Source organism: Microcaecilia unicolor, chromosome 11 (genome assembly GCF_901765095.1).
Source record: "Microcaecilia unicolor chromosome 11, aMicUni1.1, whole genome shotgun sequence".
In the NCBI taxonomy this organism is placed as follows: domain Eukaryota; kingdom Metazoa; phylum Chordata; class Amphibia; order Gymnophiona; family Siphonopidae; genus Microcaecilia; species Microcaecilia unicolor.
Genome location: NC_044041.1, coordinates 192,477,803 through 192,501,686, shown reverse-complemented (window position 1 = coordinate 192,501,686; position 23,884 = coordinate 192,477,803). Strand labels below are relative to the sequence as shown.

The window sequence follows — 23,884 nt, the reverse complement described above, 5'->3', positions numbered from 1 at the left end:
AAAACTGGAACCAGTTTAAAACGCAAGTTGTGGGCTCGTTAGGTTTTGTGCATCTGGCTCTTAATATTTAGGAAACCTAATTTAAATGTATCTTAGCTTTCGGCACCTTCTTCAGGGATGTCCTGACAGAACAGCTGGCTACTTAGAACTACTAAGGAGCTAGAGAGGAGTTTGCAGCTTTATCTGTGAAGTTCTTAAAGAGTCCACGCACTGCTTTTGAGTTGATGCCTTTTCTGTGTTATCTGTGCAGTGTTGGGAATAATTTCTTAGCTTGCTGCCAGTGGAGGGTTCCTGTTGATGTGGCTTTATTGTAATGACTTCTGTTAATAACAAATTAAGCCATGTAGAAAGTGCTTCCTCCCATTACAAAGTGCCATCCATTTGGGCTGGCTCTTCTTGCTCTGGGTGTAATTGTCGTTGAGGGTGCACTGCCCCCTAACTTCCCCTTTTCTAGCACCTCTGGGGTCCCAAACTCTGATTTCACAATTTGTCTGAATTTCCTTATGAAACAATGTTGCACAAGGTGGGAACAGCAAGAGTTTACTCATGACCCCTAAAGCCCTTTCCTTTGCAGCATGAGAAAATGTGAAATTCTCCACTTTGACCTGTTTTTAACTGTGGTTTCTTGAGTATATAAGGCCTCCAAAAGTGTTCCCAGCACAGAAGCACAAGGAGGCTGCAGAACGACACAATGAGCCTTTGCAGAAATGTTGTCTCCTGCCTGGCGTTGTCCATTTTGATTTTGACGCCAGTCAAAGTTTCTCCGGAAGAAACAGTCTCTGACTCCAGCTCACGTGAGTATGAAGGAAAAGAGAGGCCACCAAGAAGAGCACAGTTATTTGTGATGCTTTAAAGAGGTCTTATTTGCAGGGCTTTTCAGAGAATCACAGAGGGCCAGGTCAGTGCAAATTAGGAAACCCCTTTGCTTGAACAGGTAATGGACTCTTTATTTGCAACATTCAAGTGCTCTGACTCCAGCTTCCTCTGCCTCCTTTCTCTCTCCGTGTGGTCGCATTCACTTCAGCATCTCCTGAGCTCAGCACCATCTCCTGCTCTTTCTGCTGGCTGCAGGGCTTTGAATCCTGTGCGGCATCACTTTGCTGTAGCCTTGAAGTCATCCCACAGAGATTTCTGCATGGATGCTGATGGGTATCTCTTCCCCTTCCCCTTTCAGAGCTGAAACCATTATCCCAGTGTGGATTGGACAAGGCAGTCTTCTTCCAGGGTCAACCAGGGATACCTGGAGTGCCTGGATTCCATGGAACAAATGGGTTACCTGGTGCAAAAGGGGACAAGGGCTCCCCAGGGTTACCAGGTAAGAGGAGAATGTCTATTTTGGTCTTCTGCCTTTTCTAGGAAGCTTATAGCAGGTCTCTCTGTATATCGTGAGAGACACAACAGACGTATTCTGTATAACCACCAATGTTTGTATATGTATATAAGTAGCAGACCTCTCAGATCAGTGGGGCACACAGGGATATCCCAGAGGCCGGTGCACAAACAATTTAAGTACAGTCTGTGGCCAAAACTGTCCCAATACATATGGATTAACAAATAGTCAGATGCAGAAAGGTTGCAGCAGGAGTCAAAACTAAAGAGAATTGCAAATTTCAATGCTTCAGGCATGATACTGGAGAGAGGGGATGGTTGAGCATTATGCCTAGACTTGTACAATAGAAACTTTTATGCAGTAGCATTTGTCTTTCTGTAAAGGACAACTTATGGTTTTTAGGTCCAGAAGTTTTCCTCCTGATCTGTTTGGCTTCCAGCACAATCAAACCTAGTGCTAAAATTCATTCACAAGCAGCCGGGCATTTTCCCTCTTTTGTGTCCTGTTCCTGACTCTTTTCACCTAATTACTGCAGTAACAGTCTTTGGCGGGGGAAACCCCACACCAGGTCTCTGCCCTAAATCCTATAACCAGGGACCATAAATCTAAGCACTAGGTTCTTGGGCACCAATTCTATAAGAAGCCTAAGGGCACGTTAGAGCCAGTGGCATAGCTATGTGGGGCCAGGGGGCCTGGGCCCCCGTAGATTTGGCCTGGACCCCCCTGCCGCTGCCAACCCACCATCGCCGTCGCCTGCCTTTGCTGGCAGGGGACCCCAACCCCCACCAGCCGAGGTCCTCTTCTTCTTGCAAAAGGCTTCCTTCTGTTTCTGACGTCCTGCACGAAGAGGGCTGTAGTAAATTACTGCTCACCTTGCTGTGTGTTGTTTAAGGATTTTTAAAGCATAACCCAGGTAGACAGTGAACTTGTGCCTTCAGAGCGCTGGAAAACAGTTGAGGCATGGATTTTAATGCAAAGCTAACAGTACATTGCTGCAGTGATGTGTCCAACATCAAAACTCCCAGGTGTGATGTTTTATGTTTTTAAATTTAAATCTCTGAAGACATATAGCTTCAACAAGGCATACCACAATGTCTAATAACTGTAACCACAACACCTTACCACTTGACCTCCATTTCGATTGATTTCTTTCTATGCCTGTTTGCTTAATTCTGCCATGTTAACCCATTCTCTATGTAACAACAATTGTAATTTCCACTCTGGAATGGCGAATGCCATAACGGAGCATTGTAGGCCACATTGAGCCTGCAAATAGGTGGGAAAATGTGGGATACAAATGCAACAAAATAAATAAATAAATAAATTACTTTCACTTTTTTTTTGTATAAGGTACCCCAATTTGGTTGAAATTGTTTCAGCAGCCTTACCATGGTCTAGCCTAGTGCTTGCCTGTAGTGCATTAAAAGATAGTCATATGCTAGAACCCAATGCTGAATTTTTATAAATGGTTGTACTAAGTTTCATGCTTGCATCTCTCGAGGTTTTATTTTTATAGTTTCATTGTTGAATCTATTAGGAGCAGAGCTGTGAGGCTTTGGCAATAGAGTGATCGATGCATTGCAAACTTAGTTTTGTGTACTGAAACAGCGGATGTGTCTTGCAGAACGACTCTTCATGAATAATGGACACTGAAGGAAACGGCTTAGCAGATTCAGTGCATATGCTGGAAATACTCATAAATGCACCTAAATAGAAATAAACCCCCTAATTCTGTAAAAGTCGCCAAAAATTGCATGCGTAAATTCAGGCATGCGCCCAATTTGCGCACACAATTTAATTAAAAAAGTTAGTGCCAATAATAATTTTTTTTTAACAAGCAATCATTGGCACTAATTAAATTTTATTGAATTTTGCGTGTGATATGAAAAGGAGGCATTGAAATGAGAGGGTTGGAACGGGGTCGTTCTTAAAATTAACGTGCATTGTTATAGAACAATGGGGATGCATGCCTGATGTAGGCGCATACATTTGCACTAGGTTTCAGTGGGTGCAAATGGCCACGCCTAAAGTTAAGCACAATTCCCAGATGTAAGCGCTGTTCTATAAACCATTCCTAACTTTAAGCCCGGCTTATAGAATAGTCCTTTTTTTGGCATAGATTTTTTTTTTGGGTGCCATAGATAGAATCTAGAACAAAGTGTGTTCGTTGTTCTGGGAAACTGTACTATTTATTTATTTTTTGCATTCTTGTATCCCACTGTTATCCAAAAACATGTTTCAGTTCAAAGTGGCTTACAATTTACATTCATGTTTAACTGTTATGACATGGTGAGGACATTGATAGTCTGTAGAATTTTTCTGAAGGGTAGCTTTGGAGGAGGTAGGACGATAGGTTTTGTAGTTGTCTGGGGGGTTTTGTGAGGTACGTTTGTAGAGGTCGGACGCTGATAGAGGCAGGGCCACCGAGAGACTGAGCCAGGCCCGGGGCTAGGCCGCACCCCCTCCAGGATTGCTGCAGCCCCACCCCTCAAGGATCCCTCCCCACCCCTCAATCACTACTTCTGTCGCCTCCCTTTCCTACTCCCAGGCTGCCAGCGCCGCAGTTCCCAGCCTCCACCTACCTACCCTCTGCTCCCTTCTGCCTGCCATCCGACCCCCTTCATTTAAATTAAAAAAAAAGAAATCTCTAAAGCAGCAGGCGCAGGGCCTTCAATGTGAAAGCGGCAGATCGCCTCGGGCAGGCCTTCCCTCACTGTGTCCCGCCCTCACTTAAATAGGAAGTTACATCAGAGGGGGGCGGGACACAATGAGGGAAGGGCCACCCGAGGTGATCTGCCGCTTTCTCAGAGAAGGCGCTGCGCCGCTGCTTTAGAGATTTTTTTTTAATGCAGGGGGTTGGATGACAGACAGAAGGGAGCTGAGGGTAGGCAGGTGGAGACGGGACTGTGGCGCCACGGCCTGGGAGCAGGAGAGGGTGAGAGACTCCAGCACTGAGCCCTCCTTGGTGGCCCAGGCCTGTAGAATTCCCCCCCCCCCCTTCTTGGCGGCCCTGGATAGAGGTAGGATGATAGTTTGTGTGGTTTTCTGAAGAGTTCTGGTGAGGTAGGTTTGTAGAGGGAGATTTACACCAGGCCTTTGACATGCCTTAAGTACTCACAACTAAACGGGCACAAAATTACAGACGTGCACGTAATTTCTGATATACAATTCATGGTTAACATCAGCATCCTAGAACCCAACCCTGACACATCAGCCCCTCCTACTCTCATATGCCCCTGTTGGCTTGGAGTTTTATGGCAGTTGAAAAAGACAGCAACCTACCAAGTTCGTGTCTGGCTTTATTCCTTGAAGAGATAGTTTGGTCATCTAACCTGGACAGGGGTGTAGACATGGATGGGCCTGGGCCCACCCACATTGGGCTCAGGCCCACCCAGCAACGGTGCACCTACAACCAAATCGCGACTTCAGCTTTCCCTCTTCCCAGCCACCCGCCGGCGCGCCGCAGGTATTGTTTCCTCCCTGCTCCTTCCCCTGTCATCCTCGTCCGGCAGCGGTGTTAGCTCCGCTGCTTCAGTGGAGCCGCGTGGCGCCGGGGTCGTCTCCACGCTGCTACGAGTGCTTCCTCTGCGCTGGCCCCGCCTCTTCAGAAAGAATATTGGAGAAGGTGAGGCCGGCCAGAAGGAAGCAGTCGTGCAGAGCTGGACCGCGGCGCCGCCCGGCAGGGATGGAAGGGGAGGGAGGGCCTGCGGCATGGCGGCGGGTGGCTGGGAGGTGGGAAAGAACAAAAACAGCAGCGGGTGGCTGGCAGGGGGGGAGGGGGAAAAAGGTGCAGCATGTCAGAGGGTTGCTGGGAGGAGGGGGGAGAGGGAAAAAAGGTGCAGCATGTCAGCGGGTGGCTGGGGGGAGGGGGAGAAAACACCTACAGCATTCTGGCAGGTGGCTTGAGGGGTCAGAGAGAGAGGGAGATACAGGAGCACTGTTGGGATGAGGGAGAGACAGGGTAGTGCTAGGTGGGGTGGAGGAATAATTGTTCGATGTGGGGGGAGGGATGGAGAGATGCTGCAAGGGGAAAGAGAGGGAGAATTGTTGGATATGGGTGGGGTGGGATGGGATGGGATGGGGAGAGGGAGGGAAAGGCTGCATAGGAGTGGTAAAGGACCAGAGAGAGAAAGAAGTGTTGGAAGTGGAAGGAAAGGAGGGAGAGATGCTGTGTGGTGGTGGGGGGGGGGGGGGGGGGGGAGGGGATAGTGAGATGTTAGACCAGGGGCTCAAGGCAGGGAGAGGGAGAAAAGTTGGACATGAAGGTAGAGGAAAGGAGAGATGCACAAGCGGGGAAGGGGAGAAAGAGGGAAGATGGATCCAGGGAGAGAAGATGGACAATAGATGGTAGGGAAGAGAAAGAGAAAAATGCTGAACAATGGGGGAGGGGAGAGAGATGGGACAGGAAGATGTTGGTGGTGGGAGGTAAAAGGGATAGGGAGATAGGCTAGAGGGTGAGGATGGGAGAAAGAGGGAACAGATGCTGGGCTGGAAGGGTGGAGGGAGGGAGACACTGGGAATGGTGGAAAGCATGGGGGAGAGGTCCAGGGAGTGGAGATGGCCTAGTGGTTAGGGTGGTGGACTTTGGTCCTGGGGAACTGAGGAACTGAGTTCGATTCCCACTTCAGGCACAGGCAGCTCCTTGTGACTCTGGGCAAGTCACTTAACCCTCCATTGCCCCATGTAAGCCGCATTGAGCCTGCCATGAGTGGGAAAGCGCGGGGTACAAATGTAATAAAAATAAAATAGATACTATTGGAGATTCTACATGGAATGTTGCTACTATTGGAGATTCTACATGGAATGTTGCTATTCCACTAGCAACATTCCATGTAGAAGCCTGCGCGGCCACATTGGTGATCTGCAAGGGCCGACTTCTAGTGGAATAGCAACATTCCATGTAGAATCTCAAATAGTAGCAACAGTGGAGGAGTGGCCTAGTGGTTAGGGTGGTGGACTTTGGTCCTGAGGAACTGAGTTTGATTCCCACTTCAGGCACAGGCAGCTCCTTGTGACTCTGGGCAAGTCACTTAACCCTCCATTGCCCCATGTAAGCCGCATTGAGCCTGCCATGAGTGGGATAGCGCAGGGTACAAATGTAACAAAAAATAAATAAATAAAAGTAATAAATGAGAGAACAGTGATTACAGGGGTAGAAATATGGTAATGGTGCATAGATTGAAGATGGAAAGGAATGATAGGCTGGGAAGGAGAGAGATGGGGAATGGGAGAGCTAGTGGGTGAAAGGAAATGGAAATGTAATAGATATCTGAAAAGTAAAAAAGAAGGAAAAGATTTAGAAAGAGGATGAAATTTGAGTGTACAGAGGCAGAAAAGAAAAAAGAAAGAAAGGAAAGAGCTAAAATGGAAAGATCAATATTTCAGAGGTAGGTGTAGTGAGGAAATGAAATGACAGGAGAAAAAAGACAAATGGACAACCGCTTGAAGAATTAGCAGAAGACAGACAGGAAAGCGGGAAAGAGAAATTGGAACCAACATGATGGAAAAATAAAATGTCCAGACAATAAAGGTAGGAAAATCATTTTATTTTGAATGTTTTAAATGGAATATGTTAGCTTTGGGAAATGTGCTAGTGGATGTCTTTTTATTGTGTTAAGTAGAAAAGGAAATGCGCTTTTGTTTTTTGTTTTGTTTTTTTCTCCAGTGTTGCAGTACATGCTGAGGTTCCCAGTTCAATTTTGTCTACATATTTTTTATTTCTAATTTGTGATCCCTTGTTCTGTAATTTGTGAGGGTCTGTCAGTCTGACTGTAATGGCAGATGAAGAGATTGGAGAGGAGAGGGAATTGGGGAAGGGGCTTCTTTATTTTCTGCCCTGGTCACCAGCATGGTTAACAGCAGCCCTGAACCTTGCTGTGGCTAGTGGGGATCCCCAAGCCTTGCCAGCTGGGGATCTCTTCCGGGGCTGGCCGGAGCTGCCTTCCGCCGAGCTTGGCAGATGGGGGCAGCATCCTGGAGCCACTGACAACTAAGCATGTGTGGGGTGCTGGCATCAGTGGCTCGAGGAGTTGCTACTGCCTGCTGGGCTTGGCGGGGAGGAGTTCTGGCCATCTCTGGTGGAGGTGCCCAACTGGTGGAGATTGGGGATCCTCATCAGCTAAAGTCAAGGGGGGGGGCGGTGGGGGCGGTCTGCCCCGGATACACAACGGTGTGTGTGTGGGGGGGGGGGTGCCGCGCGCCTGCCGGCTCTTCGTTTTCATGCTCCCTCTGACCCGGAACAGGCTACTTCCTGTTCCGGGGCAAAGGGAGCATGAAAACGAAGAGCCGGCAGGTGCGCGGCACCCCCTCCCCCTGCGGCGTGCACCCGGGGGGGTTTCTTTCGCTGGGGGATCGCGCTGCACACGGGGGGGGTTCTTTTGCCGGGGGGGGCGCAGCGCTGTTCCGGGAGGGGCGCATCGGCGATCCGCCCCGGGTGTCAGCCCCCCCAGGAACGCCACTGGCTAAAGTATTTATATTTTGAGTTGGGAAGTGCTGGGGGAGAGGGGGAGAGAGAAAATTTTGTGCCCACCCACTTTGTGCTCAGGCCCACCCAAAATTGGTTGTCAGGCTACACCACTGCCACTAATCCCAAGTGTTTCCTTCTCACCCACCCATCCTGTAGGAATGGCAGGTTTTCCTGGGATACCTGGAAAACAAGGACCAAAGGGAGACAGAGCAGAGGAAGGTGAGTATGTCAGTGCATTGTGTCTCATTTTCGGGTTTAATTATGGTCGTATTTCTTTACAGTATCCTTCTTCACTCTTCAGCTAATCGTTTTTATTTCTGAAGAGGAACAGAGATGACCAGGAGATTGAATGACAGGAGTCCCACCACTACTACTACTACTACTACTATTTAGCATTTCTATAGCGCTACAAGGCGTACGCAGCGCTGCACAAACATAGAAGAAAGACAGTCCCTGCTCAAAGAGCTTACAATCTAATAGACAAAAAATAAATAAAGTAAGCAAATCAAATCAATTAATGTGAACGGGAAGGAAGAGAGGAGGGTAGGTGGAGGCGAGTGGTTACAAGTGGTTACGAGTCAAAAGCAATGTTAAAGAGCTGGGCTTTCAGTCTAGATTTAAAGGTGGCCAAGGATGGGGCAAGACGTACAAAGCATACGCAGCGCTGCACAAACATAGAAGAAAGACAGTCCCTGCTCAAAGAGCTTACAATCTAGTAGACAAAAAATAAAGCAAACAAATCAATTAATGTGTACAGGAAGGAGGAGAGGAGGGTAGGTGGAGGCGAGTGGTTACAAGTCAAAAGCAATGTTAAAGAGGTGGGCTTTCAGTCTAGATTTAAAGGTGGCCAAGGATGGGGCAAGACGTAGGGGCTCAGGAAGTTTATTCCAGGCGTAGGGTGCAGCGAGACAGAAGGCGCGAAGTCTGGAGTTGGCAGTAGTGGAGAAGGGAATAGATAAGAAGGATTTATCCATGGAGCAGAGTGCACGAGAAGGGGTGTAGGGAAGGACGAGTGTGGAGAGATACTGGGGAGCAGCAGAGTGAGTACATTTATAGGTTAGTAGAAGAAGTTTCAACAGGATGTGAAAACGGATAGGGAGTAGAGAGTTGCACGGGGACAGAAATCTTACCCATCCCCGCCCGTCCCCGCTGGAATCTTACCCGTCCCCACCCATCCCCACTGGAATCTTACCCATCCCCACCCATCCCCGCAAAAATTTAAACCATCCCAACCCGTCCCCACCCGTCCCCGCAAGAATTTAACCCACCCCCACCCATCCCCGTAAGAATTTAATAGTACATAAAAGAAAGTTCCAGTCAGCTCCCTCAGTCTCTCTCTGGATTTGAGCCACAGCACTGTAGGCAAGGAAGGAACGGAAGTTGGAACTTGGAACACTCTGGTGCGCACATGTAAGATTTGTCTCTGATTCACTGGCAGTGTGTGCTGAGAGGTCGCCACATGCACGCGCCAGTAGGTCAGGTGACATCTGATTCTCGTTCCTGTGTCAGAGCTGAGGTCTGTGCACCAGCCTGGGAGCAAAGAGGATTAATAGTAACATAGTAAGTGACAGCAAATAGACCTGAAGGGTCCATCCACTCTGCCCAATAGTCACACTCATGATCAATTCATCATTAAATCAACGAGTGTGATATTATATACTTGATTATGGTCTTTCTTTTGTGTTTCTGGAACAAAGACCACAGAAGTCTATCTGGCCCCATCCTTATGTTCCAACTGCTGGAGTTGCCATCGAAGCCCACTCCAGCCTATTCATGTTCTCATTTGTGGGACACAGACCATAAAAGTCTGTCCAGCACTGTCCTCATGTTCCAGCCACTGAAGTTGCTGTCTAAGCCCTTTCCAGCCCATCCTACACCAGATTGCCATGTATGAGACACAGACCATACAAGTCTGCCAGGTATCAGCTCTAGTTCATCACAGCCAGAGTCGCCATCTAAGTGTCACTTGACATATCCACACACATGCAGCCATTTAAGGTTAGCACGCCTTTTTGAATTCCGTCATCATTTGTGACTCTACCACCTCCTTAATGGAAGACTTTCCACATTTATGCTGTTAAAGCAAGGAAGAAGAGGAGGAGGAGACAGCACTCAAATAAATTGGTATTCGGTAGATGAGAGGCTGGTGCAGGTGCAGCTTACACTTCCACGGGAAGCCCACAGAACTGGTTCCATCCCCGTGGGAACCCCGCAGGAACTGCCTCCGTCCCCACGGAAACCCCGCAGAACTGCTTCCATCCCCGCGGGAAACCCGCAGGAACTGCCTCTGTCCCTGCAGGAATCCCGCGGGGACGGAAGCCGTGCAGCTCTCTAATAGGGAGCCAGTGAAGCGACGAGGAGAGGGGTAGTATGAGTAAAGCGACCCAAAGAGACCTTTATTCAATGGCCCAACGTGGCCGTGTTTTGGCATGTGCCTGCATCAGGGTTCTTAACACAATTAAAAACATACTTGGAACACCCATATAAATATATATATGACAGTCATGTTAAATAATAAAAATACTGAAAACATACATAAATAGTGTGTGAATACAAGGAATGACAACCGGATACTGTGAAAACGCACATATTAATGACTGACCAAACAAAATTCAAAATAATAATATTCATAACAGTCTAACAAGGAGAATATGTCTGGATATAATTGGCAATTGCTATCTTTAAGCTCAAGTATTTTATATTGGCTTCAAAGTACAAGGATATAATAACATATGAAAGAAGGGGCAAATGGGAGGGGGGATTGTATAAAGCATTTCCATGTATAGAACATGCTTTACCCATGGAAAATGGCTGTTGTTTACACGCATATGCCTGTGCACATGCTTGGACTAGGCTTTGGGGTGGAATTGTAAGATGCACTCATAATCGGCACATAGAAAGTTAAGCTCAACTTTTGCCTTTCCGCCAGCTGTAAATCCTAGTGCACAGGTTAAGCATGAATCCCCCGAGTTCACTAATACTGTATGCATAACCTACCTATGCCCAGGGGTGACCCGATCATTAGGCCACCTGAGGCGGGGGCCTCAGGTGGCACTCTTCGGGGAGCGGCATCTCCCCGTTCTTTCCTCCACCCTGTTTCCTGAGATTTACCTTATTTCTTCACATTCTAAAAGCTCCTATACATTGCCATGCCGCTGTCACCCGCCTCTTCTCTTTACTGCAGCCGCCTGTCTGATGTAACTTCCTGTTTCATCAGAGGCATCCGCAATAGAGAAGAGGTCAGGGCCTATGGCAGGGCAGTATATTGAAATTGCTGATGCTGGCAGCTTTTTGAACATGAAGAAAGGAGGTAAACTTGGGCAGGGGGGCAGGGCCGCCGAGAGCTGGAGCTGGGCCCGGGACAAGGCCGCCCCCGGGCCCCCTCCCCCCACCCGAGGTCACCGCCCACCCAAGATCGACAGGACGCGCCCACCCGAGGTCGCCGCCCATCCGAGGTCGCCGCCCACCCAAGATCACCGGGCCCCCCCGCCGCCCACCCACCTGAAGTCGCCGGGCCCCCTCCACCCGCTATCGGGCCGGGCCCTCGGAACTAACCTTAAGCCTCCTTTCACTTCGCAGCAAGCAGCGGCAGGGCAGACCTTTCCTCCTTCCTTCCGTGCCCCGCCCTCGCGGACGTTACGTCAGGCGAGGGCGGGACATGGAAGGAAGGAGTGGCCTGACCTGCTGCTGCTTGCTGCGAAGTGAAAGAAGGCTTAAGGTTAGTTCTGGGAGTGACGGAGGGCGGGCCAGGCGGCGACAGAGGGCAGGCCTGGAGGCGGCGGCGGCCCCCCTGGAGGCCCGGGCCCCGGAACTTTTGTCCCCCCTGCCCCGCCCCTCTCGGCAGCCCTGCCGGGGGGGGGGGGGGGCAGCATCTCAGCTCTGCATCAGGCGGCATCTTGCCATGGGCCACCCCTGTCCATGCTCCACACCCCCCCGTTCAGCTGCACACTAAAAGATTTCCCTGCACATCTTTATAGAATAGCGATTAGCAAGATGCGCGCGTAAATCCTAATTAGAGCCAATTAACTGCAATAATGTTAGCACTAAATTATTGCTAGTTAATGGCTTGTTACTCAATTAAGATACACATGCAATTTTGGGCACCATACATAGAATCTGGGGGAATATCTCCGCTAATAGAGTAAATCCTGTCTCAGCCCAGACTCCACCCCCAGACCGCCCTGTAGTCACAAGATAATGCTATGGTGGTCTGCCTGGATATTCCGTGGCACTCTCCAGGTATGTGCCACTAAATATCCAGGTTTGCCTTGGTCAGCGTGATTTAACTGGGCAGGAGCCTCTCCTTTTTGGTTAAATTGGTTTACAGTATCAAGCCCAAGGTTTCTGCATTCAAAAGCAGGAACCAAAAATCTATCGATACTACTGGACAAGGAAATAATTGATTCAGTGGTGAGAGCGTGGAACAGCCTCCCAAATGAAGTGGTGGAGGGAAAAACCAGTAGCAAAACTAAGGAAAGCATTGGACAAGAGTAGAGGATGCTCATTTGAAGTGAAGGTTCAGCTTGTGAACAACTGGGTTCCACGGTACTGCACCAGGAAGTCACCAGGGCAAATTAGATAGGCCGGAGGATTCTTACCTGCCATCAATTTCTTTGTTTGGTAGCCCTACATTCAACTGTCTTCCTTCCCCCAGTTCTCCTCTTCCTCACAATTTCACCCGGCCCTAATTTCCCTCTTTGGTCTCCTGAGGATTTATATTTTTCTTTTCCAGTTTGCACGTTGTTCACTAATAAAAGTTCTATTTTTGCATTTGCAAAGGTACCAGAGCAAGGAACTGTAAGGAGCTCCAAGACGCTGGACACACCCTGAGCGGGTGGTACATGGTGAAAGTATCAACTGGCAAAGAGCTCCACGTCTTCTGTGACATGGAAACTGACCAGGGTGGCTGGCTGGTAAGGGAGGAGAAAAAAAACACAGGCCCCAGACCTTTTGCCTCCTGGAACTATGACTGTTGGGGGCGGGAACAAGGGGCCTAAGTTAATGGGAGCAGTAGAGTAGCTAGCGATTAATTTTTGGGTGGGCCTGGAGGTGGACTGTGTGGGCACAGACCTCTTTCCTCTCCACCGTCCATCCCGCCCGCCTGCCGCCGCCACCACATTTTGTGTCCACCCGCGACAGCCCCCTGCACTGACCTGAAGCGCGTTCTCCCTCCAATCCAGCACCGGCGATCATAGCCAGCCTTCTACCACGTCCAGCGCGCGTCATCGGAGCTTCTTCTCAGGCGCGTCCCGCCTACTCTGCAACTTCCTGCTGGATGTGGTAGAAGGCTGGCTATGATCGCCGGTGCTGGATTGGAGGGAGAACGCGCTTCAGGTCAGTGCAGGGGGCTGTCGCGGGCGGGGCGGGCCTGTAGCAAAAGTGGGTGGGCCTGGGCCCATCCAGGCCCACCCGTGGCTACGCCCCTGTGGGAGAGGCACAAGGCCAAAGTTTTGCCTAGGGAACATATACATTTATGTTTATTCATAAGTTTGATATACCGCTTTATCAGAGTTTGATCAAAGTGGTTTACAATAACAAAACAAAATCAATCATAGAATCACTAGAAAGGAACGTCATTTCAATTGATAGGAAAGTTGACACATTTAAACTAGAAAAGAAAAGGAGAGGGAAAGGTCAGAAAGGGGGAAGGGGAAAACAGATTGCTCACTAATCTTCCCAGGCATAACAAATCAGGCGGAGAAAAGAAAAATGATAAACTTGAGGATCCGTAGGCTAGTTCAAAATAATATGTTTTCAAATGGGATTTAAAGTTTACAAAGGAGAGTTCTGATCTGAAATAAATGGCTAGAACATTCCATAGTTTTGGAACTAAATAAAAAATAACGCAGATGTTCTGGTATTCTTATAGTGGGCCTTCTTTAGAGCAGGAAGAGTGAGATGGTGACCATCTAGAGAACGTAATGAGCATGTCAGGGTATAAGGAATAGCCTATTGAAAACGCTTCCCTGTGTTGTTCCACTTTTGGATCAGCTAACTAACTTGCTTTATAGCCCAGTCATGACTCGTTTCAGTCCTGCTCCCTCCTGACTGCCCCCTCCAGCCTTGAATAGATTATCCTTCTGAAATTGCAAAATTGTGATTGACTTGAAGGGCCCCCCTCGATGTCATTCTGGCTGTCCAAAAATGAAAATGTGCCATATAGGATTACAGCTCCCAGTGACGGGGCTGGCCTCCAGGAATGGACAATCCACCTGTGGTCCTGGTCGCTACTATTATTGTGGATTGCCCCTAGAGATGTTATATGAGAAGCCTGTATACTGCACACTTACAGCTGTCTAAGGTATAAGTCACAGGTCATGGGCCTTTATTCCTGTCAGCTTTAGTTCTTCCCTCCCTCACCCCCCACCCCCATAATACTCATTTTGTTCTAATCTGAGTGTCCTGGTGATCATCCTCCTGGTGGATATAGATCATGGTACCTTCTAGAAGCAGGAAAAGGTAAAAAAAAAAAAAATGTCCACCGAAGTGGACGAACGCCAAAATCCCACGTGAAGTCGACAGTGGAAGGAAAGTGGGAAATGGGCCAATGACTCAGGAGTCCAGGACAACAGAGTATTATTCACGGTGGTTTATTGTAGACTCGACACATATGTGTTTCGGCCACAGGCCTGCCTCAGGAGTCTTCGTTGGCTGCGTGAATAAGTCAAACTCCGGAAGAGAGTTTGGTAATGCACTGGTGGTGTTGAAAAAGACCTTTTGTCGAGAGTCAGCTAAAACAGCTCAAAGAACTAATTAAAACGCCGGAAACAGATCTGTGTCGAGTCTACAATAAATCACTGTGAATAACAGTCTGTTGTACTGGACTCTTGAGTCATTGGTCCACTTCCCACTCACCTTCTAGAACCAGGCAGAACTGCATCTTAGGGCTTAGGAATCATTGTTGAGTAAGATCTGCCATCTTGAAGCTGTGATTCCTACCTCCCCAGTTAATTTATATGTTTAAATTAACTATATTTTTCTTGGTAATTATATTTTTATATTATTGTTTGTTGTCGTTATTCCATTTGTATGGTTGTGTCTTTTATTTTGTCCTGTTTGTACGTTATGTCTGTGTTTCTCTCCTATCGATCTCCCTTCTTCTCCTTGATTTTTACTGTAAATCACTGAGATGTTTTTAATGAATTTGTGATATATCAAATAAAGGTTGATGATGATGAATTTAGTCAGCTTCCTATACCCCCTCAGAAATAGTATAAACTCGTATGCTCTATCTCTCGTGTCCATCAGGTCTTCCAGAGGCGACAGGATGGCTCGGTGGATTTCTACCGCAACTGGAAAGACTACGAGAAAGGGTTTGGAAGACAAGACTCTGAATTCTGGTTGGGGAATGAAAACATCCACCTTCTCACAAGTACAGGTAAGCTGCCTGGTACAGGAGGCTGGCAAAAAAAGTCTTAGAGACAGGAGAAGAAGGTGACAGGGTATTTCCACTGTCCAAATTCCAGCTACCAGGCATAGGTGACAGTTTTCAAGATTGAAATATGTATAGCTTGGAATAAAGGCAGGATAGGGGAAGTTTGAAAGAGAGATTTAAATATCTCCAGGGTATAAAGGCACAGGATGTGAACCTATTTCAATTAAAAATAAAGTCTAGAACAAGGGGTCATAGGATGAGGGTGAAAGAGGGTAGACTCAGGAGTAATCTAAAGAAATATTTATTTATAGAAAGGGAAGTAGATGGATGGTACGGCCAGTTCCAACGGAGATGATGATAGAGATGGCATGGGACAAACACAAAGGGTCTCTGAGGGAGAGGAAGGCATTGTAGTTGGTGTAGATGCTTCCTTTTTCAGATATTATATGGATGCACTTCTGAACTGCTTATTAACACACCGTCAGCTTCCATGTTTGGCTCTTCATTCCGGATAAGAAACCAACTAACTTTACGACTCCCTCGTCTTAAAAATGGCCAGTTTTTAAGAATTGCTAATTCTACTTTTGCGTCCACGGTGATTCAACCTTGGAATTCTTTTCTTAAATATATAAGGCTGGAGAGAAGTTATTTACTCTTTAGGAAAAAGATTAAAACATTACTATTTCCTGATATTGTTTGTCACTAGGTTGGCACGAGTGTTATGGTGGTAGTTGTAGACATTGATTTTATGTCTGATTTTTTTTTTACTGCTTTGGGGCCCTGTTTACAAAGGCGCACTCGTGTTTTTAGTGCCTGCTAAAAATTAGCGTGCGCCAGGGGCGTAGCCAGACTTTGGCTGAAGGGGGGTCCAGAGCCCGAGGTGAGGGGGCACATTTTAGCCCCCCCTGGTGCCGCTGACCCCCCCCCCCCCCCCCCCCCGCTGCCACCGCCACCACCACCAACAACAACTTTGACCCCCCCCGACGATGACCCTCTCGACCCCCCTCCTGCTGCCAACCCTCCCCCGCCGACGCCTACCTTTGCTGGCAGAGGACCCCAACTCCTGCCAGCTGAGGTCCTCTTCTTCCTTCGTTCTGTTTCTGAGTCTGACATCCTGCACAGAACAAAGGAAGAAGAGGACCTCGGCTGGCGGGGGTTGAGGTCCCCAGCCAGCAAAGGTAGCAGACTGCGGGTTGGCGGCAAGAGGGGGGGTCGAGAGGGTCATTGGCAGGGGGTCCAGGGCCAAATCTAAGGGGGCCCAGACCCCCGTGGCCCCACATAGCTACGCCCCTGGCGTGCGCTAGCCGAGTAGATGCCCATAATATTCTTATGGGTGTCTACAATGTTAGCACACACTAAAAATGCTAGCGTGCCTTTGTAAACGGGGGCCCTTAGCTAATGTTGTAATTTTGATTTGAGCTATGTATAAGGATTTATAATTGAACTATTGAAACTGCCTTGAACCCTGAAAAGGGGAGACAGCAGTCAATAAAAATTATTATGATTTGATTTAATTTAGATGGGCAGGCTGAATAGGCTGTGTGGTCTTGACCTGCTGTTACTTTCTGAGTTTCTTTTCCACTTCTAAATCCTGAAGTTAAAACAGGTAAGTAAAACAAAAAATGTTTAACTCGTATCCTAACCATTGAATTACAAAAATAATTAAAGGTTGTCTGGTTGGATGCCTGAATCTAGAGCCACCGGCTGAATATCAAGCCCAGTAGGCTTAAGTAAGGTTACTGAATTTTTTGAACGGCACTACGTTTACTCAGTAATCAGTCTAGACTAACCACAGTTGCAGCTCAGGGAACTGGCTAGTTACTTCAACAGGGTTATCTTTAACCTCTCTAGAGTAGTCACACACTCAAGGAGTGACACTGGCTGCACACACTATAGCAGGACATGTTTATCCACTCCTTCCCTAGCTAAGAAAATATTCAAACACCTTTTCTGTTCTCATGTGCAACTTTCTAAATTAGTCCCCTGATTTTTCTCACTCCTGTTACTCTATCTTACGTATCTATATGCTCCATCTTTGCTTACACCCTATGCTGTCTATTAAAATGTTTTATTATGTATTGTGTTGACATTGCAAGTAGTATACTATACCATACTTTGTATTATTTGAATGTTTTTACAGCTGTAATTGTCTATTGCTTATTTTTTGTTTACTTATTCTTGCTGTACACAACCTTGAGTGAATTCCTTCAGAAAGGTGGTTAATAAATCCTAATAAATAAATAAATAAATTTGCTACTGAGGGGTTTTTATAAATAGCTGTGGGGCTCAGTGGTAGATGATAGACAGTTGGAAGGCATTAGGGCCATGTGTTAGTGAGTTGGGAAGGTCATTGGAAAATGTTGGAGGGTAGGATCATAATAGAAAAAATGAGGGTCTAGAGCAAGGAGGGGTAAATGGGGAAGAGGTTATGAAGGTCCTGGACACAGAGGTGTCATAATCTCTGGCCTGCCGCATCAGCCTGGGATAGGTTTGGAAGATACTGAGGGGTTCGTTTGCTAAGGTGCGCCAAAAAAAAGGCCTCCACTGGTGTAGATGCATGTATTGGGTGAGCACAGGTCCATTTTTCAGCGCGCCTGCAAAAAAAAGAACTTTTTTTTTCCCAGCTGAAAATGGACATGCGGCAAAATAAAAATTGGCGCATGTCCATTTTGGGCCTGAGACCTTACCGCCATCCATTGACCTAGCAGTAAAATCTCACACGTTGACCGGGCAGTAATCATCAGCGCACATACAATGCTGATTACTACCCGGTTAGTGCCGCACACCATAAATTTTCCGGGGCACGCAGAGAAAATGAAATTATCGCCCGGGCCATGTGGTAGCCAGGCGGCAATTCAAAACTGACATGCATAGGACGTAAAAGGGCTCCTGAGTAACTTAAAGTGCTCGGTATAAGGAGTAGTGAATATTTCAGTTTGTTGCATTTTATCATCCTGCTTTTTCTATCTACCCCAATCTCTTGCATCTTCCTTGAAGCTCAATCTATTTCCATTCTGTTTCCTTTCTTTGTTTGTTTTCTGTCTCTCTCTCTCTCTCCTTCTGGTCTTGGAAAGACGTGGTGTCATGGAAGGCTCTTCTGCCTCTCTTATATTCTCTTTCTTTCAATGCATAATAGAGGGACATGTGTATTATTAGATAGGAGAACAATCCTTTGAAGGAGCACATTAAGAGGACCCACCAGTAAATATTGTTGGGATAATACACTGAGTAAAACACGAGTTATAAATATTGGAGTTTCATATAAAAGTTTATTGATAATAGTTATGCAACTGCACAGTAATTATACATGTACACATTATAGATATAGGAGTAGAGAAGAAGGAAGGGATAGGGGAGAAAAGTTTGGAAAACATTGATGATGGACATTTCCGGTTTAGTAATATGTACTAGACTTTGCTGTTATACGATTTATATTGACTGAGATGGAATTGTATACCATGTGACCTCATCAATAAAAAATTGTTGAAACATATATTCTCTTTCTTTGATTCCAGGCACATACAAGCTGAGGATTGATGTAAACGATTTTGAGGGTCAGTCCGGATTTGCTGAGTACACCAATTTTAAAATTCTTGGAGAAGAGGAAAAATATAAACTTCTTGTGGGGTCTTATTCTAATGGGACAATGGGTGAGTTATTGTCCTGGGGAGGAGAGGTAGAACCTGGGAAAGGTGCTGTCATGGAGGTGTGTGTGGGCGGGGGGGGGGTGGAAATATGGAATATGAGAGACTTGTAGATGGCAGTGGCATAGCCATTGGAAGAGCCTGGCCCATCCACTTTTGGTCCATGCCCATCCGGTATTGGTGCACCCTTGGTGTATCTGGTAGGGATCCACAAGGTCCACCAGCTGAAGACATCTGAAGCTCACCATAACTCCTCTCAGCCCACCTGCGCAGTCAGTGGCAGTGTTCTTGAATCACCATTACTGGCACCCCACACCAAAAGAGCCAGTTTTTCAAAATGATTGGGAGTGCTCAACCCAATGGAAAATTGCCCCTCTCTGGACACAGTCAAAGAATTTGCTCAATATTGGGAGTGCTCAAGCATGCACAGCACCCACTGAGCTGGCACCTATGCCCCAAACATGTTCAGCTCTTGTGCAGAACATGCATGGGGTACCATCGGTGGTGGCTGGGAGAATTGCTGCCGACTGATGCAGTTGTCTGATGGGAATTCTGGTGGGCTTTGGATGTCTTCAGTTGGTGAGCTTGGGGATCCCTGTCAACTAAGCTATATACATTTAAAGTTGAGGGAGACAGAAAGGAAATACATGATGCCTATCTAACATACCCATTGGCCCTCCCAAAATTGACGTCTGATTGATGGGTAGAGTGGTAGAGGAGGGTGATGACTTATTGCCCTGGTGGGAGGAAAGGAATGGAGGATGGAATGGGTTGAACTGACTAAAGTGAGTTTTATTCCCTACATAGGAGATTCCTTCTGTGGTCCCAATAACCTTTCTCAACCAAGCTGCTCAGATGCCTTCCTGCCAGTTCTGCATTTGACGGATCTGCATTTTTAATTCCTAAGTCTGGCTTCTGTGCCTCAGCTAGACTGGGGCTCAGGATGCAGGTCTAAATGGAGCGGGAAGAAAGAATCCCTAATTTGTTGTGAATGAAGGCTGCCAATATGGTAGCCCTGGTAGATGACAGATGCCATTGAGCTGGAACCCCAGGAGAAGAGGGAAACGGCCAAAAACCACATAAAGAATACAGAGAGTGAGGTTTTACGGATGTAGGATTTGAGTGAGCAGCGCTGTGTTACCTTTAATGCTCACTTCCCAGATCGTCTGCATTAGGCGAAACACTTTTTATCTTCGTAAAATAAAATAGTTTAAGAAGCAGTTCCCTCAAAAACCTCCTTCCTCCACCACAGCCAGTCTCTGTGAGGGTTTTTGGTTAAGAAGATGCGCCATGCAGCAGCCTCCCAGCAGAGGGCATCCTAAACCAGCCCAGGGGAGATATTCAAAACACTGACATCAATAATTGTTTGCTCCATGAGCCAACAGAAACTAAAACTTAAGGGTCAGTGTTCAAAAGTGTTTTTGCTCAGTTACACCCCGCTGAGTTGGCTATTCACTGCTACTTAGTGGCCACTTAAAGGGATGATGCAACTGAATATCAACTCTAACCAGCCATAGTAAAACCTGCTAGTTGAGGGGCAGTCCGGAGGCAGAGTCAGGGTGGTCCCAGAAGTTATGTGGGCAGCAGCAATACTGAGTGCCAGCACCCCCACAGCTAGCCAGGCAAGTAGAACCACGTAAATAGCAGTCCAATCTTTCCCCGCTTAGCTATATTTGTATAGCACTGAATATCAGCCATACCCGCATAACTTCCAGGGACCGCAGCTAACCTGGATATTCAGTGCCAGCGCTCAGACATGGCACGGCGTTGAATACCCAGGTGTAACTTTGCCAGGCAACAGTTAACTTTTTAAGAAATGCTCAGTCAGTGGCGTAGGAAGGGGGGGGGGCGGTGGAGCGGTACGCCCCGGGTGCACGCTGCTGGGGGGGGGGGGTGGCGGTTCCGCTGGTTCCCTGCTCCCTCTGCCCCGGAAAACAGGTTACTTCCTGTTCTGGGGCAGAGAGAACAGGGAACCAGCGGAGCCGACGCAGCTCCCAGCAATGTGCACTTGGGGTGGATCGGCCCTCCCGCCCGCCTCCCGCTTTCGTATGGCAGTAAGAATGTGCGATGGGGGGGGTACGCCATGCTGCACCCGGGGGGGTGCACAGCGGCGACCCACCCCGAGTGTCAGCCACCCTTGCTACGGCACTGCGCTCAGTGCCGCTGGCAGAATATTAACCCTTTCATTTCTTATCTTCGTTTTACAAGGACACCTTCTCTCTCATCTGAAATCTTATCATCTCCAGAACCTCCCTAACTCCTTCCACACAAGCTGGAACACAATTTCCCAACCCGGCAGATAGCCACAATGAATATGCATGTGATAAATTTGCATATATTGCCTCCATTGTATGTCAATCCATCTTCTGCCCCTTCAATGTAGTTTCCTGCCTACTCCAGGATAATTTGCTGCAGATCCCTCTCCTTTGTATAAATGCTAAAAAGCAAAATACGAGCGAGGTAACACAAGGGACTTGAGTTCAAATTGTGCTCTCCCATTGACTCTCTGTGACCCTAGAATGAGTCACTTGCCAGCTTATTTTCGAAAGAGAAAGACGCCCATATTTCGACCCAAATTGGGAGATGGGCGCCTTTCTCTCATGGGTGCCCAAATCGGTATAATCGAAAGCCAATTCTGGGCGCCTCCAACTGCAGTCTGTCGCAGGAACAGACAAAGTTGACAGGGGCGTGTTGTAGGCGTGGTGAAGGCGGGACTGGAGCGTGTTTATCGGCTGAGGAGAGATGGGCGCGCTCGGCCGATAATGGAAAAAAGAAGGGCGCCAGAAGCGAGAATTTGGGCCACTTTTTTTGGACCCTTTTTTTTCACGAACAAGTCCCCAAAAAGTGCCCCAACTGCCCAGATGACCACCGGAGGGAATCGGGGATGACCTCCCCTGACTCCCCCAGGGTCACTAACCCCCTCCCACAAAAAAAAATAACTTAAAAAACTTTTTTTCCAGCCTGTATGCCAGCCTCAAATGTCATACCCAGCTCCATGACAGCAGTATGCAGGTCCCTGGAGCAGTTGTTAGTGGGTGCAGTGGACTTCAGGCAGGTGGACCCAGGCCCATCCCCCACTACCTGTTATACTTGTGCTGGTAAATGGGAGCCCTCCAAACCGCCCCCAAAACCCACTGTGCCCACATCTAGGTGCCCCCCTTCAGCCATAAGTGCTATGGTAATGGTGTAGAGTTGTGGGCAGTGGGTTTTGGGGGGGATTTGGGGGGGCTCAGCACCCAAGGTAAGGGAGCTATGGACTTGGGAGGTATTTTAATTTTTTTTTTTAACTTTTTACAAGTGCCCCCTAGGGTGCCCGGTTGGTGTCCTGGCATGTGAGGGGGACCAGTGCACTACGAATCCTGACCCCTCCCACAACCAAATGCCTTGGATTTGTTTGTTTTTGAGCTGGGCGCCTTCGGTTTCCATTATCGCTGAAAACCGATACCGCCCAGCACAAATCCGCCCAAATGCGATGCATTTGCCCGGCACCAACCATATTATCGAAAGAAAAGATGGACGCCCATCTTTTTCGAAAATACGGTCTGGCCCGCCCCTTCACGGACCCGTCCTCGGAGATAAAGCCCATGGAGATGGGCGTTCGCGTTCGATTATGCCCCTCTTGATCTCCTTGATTTACTGAGGGGTCCTTTTACAAAGGCGCACTGAAAAAGGGCCGGGTTTTGAGTGCGCGCAGAATTATTTTTCAGCGCACCTACAAAACATTCCTTTTTTTTGGCTGAAAAGGACGTGTGGCAACATCAAAATTGCCGTGCGTCCATTTTGGGTCTGAGACCTTACCACCAGCCAGAGAAATAGCAGTAAAGAATTTGGGCGGTAATGACCTGCGCATGTCTGCTACGCACGTCCAAAAATGAAATTACCACAAGAGCCACACAGTAGTTGGGCGGTAACTCCATTTTGGCGTGCGTTGGGTGCGCGTAGACACTTACACGGCTTAGTAAAAGGGGTCCTGAATTATTTGGAAGAGATTGTGTTGCTTAGAACTGTGGGAGCAGGCTGTCCAACCCTGAGGTGGGAGAGTTGTTGATAGGTGGAGTGGTGGTTGTAGGAATGGGGGATGGAATGGGTTGAACTGACTAGTTTATTTCCCCCCACAGGAGATTCCTTACGTGGTCACAGTAACTTTACTTTCTCAACCAAGGACGTGGACAACGATATTTATGGGGGTAGCTGTGCTCAGATGTACAAAGGAGCCTGGTGGTATAGCAACTGCCACAACTCCAATCTGAATGGACTGTACCTTAAAGGCAACCACACCTCCTACGCTAATGGTATTAACTGGTCAGCCCACAAAGGATATCATTACTCTTATAAATATGTGGCTATGAAAATCAGACCGGAGACAGCATAGGCTCTGGGTGGTAACTTTTGATTTGGGGTTGTTGGTGAAAATCACACTTAAATCAGAGTGCAGTTAAAGTGTTCTGCAATCAATTCCTCTCTCATTGCGAGAGTTAACCATTTAACTTCCTTGTCCTCACAAATGTTAATCTTCTTTTATTGTTGGGGCAGTATAACTATGTAATATCTCCTACATTGTCTTTCCTCTGGAAGTAATACCATTTATTTGCCTTATTGCTGCTTCTACTTGAGCAAGATACCAAGGCTCCCTTCATAAGCACATAAGCACCGCCATACTGGGAAAAGACCAAGGGTCCATCAAGCCCAGCATCCTGACTCTGACAGTGGCCAATCTAGGCTTCAAGAACCTGTCAACCCGCCCCCCCCCCCCCAACCAAAAAAAAAAAATGAATAATGTTTAATGGACTTTTCCTTCAGGAATCTGTCCAAACCCCCCCTTAAACTTGAAGTGATGCTCAGATGCCTTCCTGCCATGCTGCAAGTGACAGATCTGCATGTTAAATTCCTAAGTCTGGCTTCTGTGCCTCAGCTGGACTGGGGTTCACGGTGAGGAACTAGGTGAAGGAGGGAGAGAAAATCCCCTGTTTGTTGTGAATGAAGGCTACTGATACTGTAGTCCCAGTTGAGGCCAGTTGCAGTGGCATTCCTAAGGGGACTGACACCCGGGGCGGATCGCCGATGCGCCC

At 47.7% G+C, this 23,884-nt stretch overlaps 1 protein-coding gene across 1 annotated transcript; it reads left to right on the top strand.

The window, feature by feature from the left end:
• The first annotated feature begins 649 nt into the window (after positions 1 to 649).
• Positions 650 to 23,519, top strand: FCN3 (ficolin 3). The gene is made up of 7 exons (XM_030219702.1): positions 650 to 794; positions 1,175 to 1,315; positions 7,953 to 8,015; positions 12,576 to 12,709; positions 15,045 to 15,174; positions 18,687 to 18,821; positions 22,934 to 23,519. The coding sequence occupies exons 1-7, from the start codon at positions 692 to 694 to the stop codon at positions 23,185 to 23,187; spliced, it is 960 nt and encodes a 319-aa protein (XP_030075562.1). The 5' UTR covers positions 650 to 691; the 3' UTR covers positions 23,188 to 23,519.
• The last annotated feature ends 365 nt before the right edge of the window (positions 23,520 to 23,884 follow it).

What these genes read in the sequence shown, in the direction of transcription:
- FCN3 (XM_030219702.1), top strand. Translation starts at nt 692, where the DNA reads ATGAGCCTTTGCAGAAATGTTGTCTCCTGCCTGGCGTTGTCCATTTTG. An exon ending in AGTCTCTGACTCCAGCTCAC is followed by an intron (nt 795 to 1,174) that starts GTGAGTATGAAG and finishes TTCCCCTTTCAG; the next exon opens with AGCTGAAACCATTATCCCAG. An exon ending in TTATTCTAATGGGACAATGG is followed by an intron (nt 18,822 to 22,933) that starts GTGAGTTATTGT and finishes TTCCCCCCACAG; the next exon opens with GAGATTCCTTACGTGGTCAC.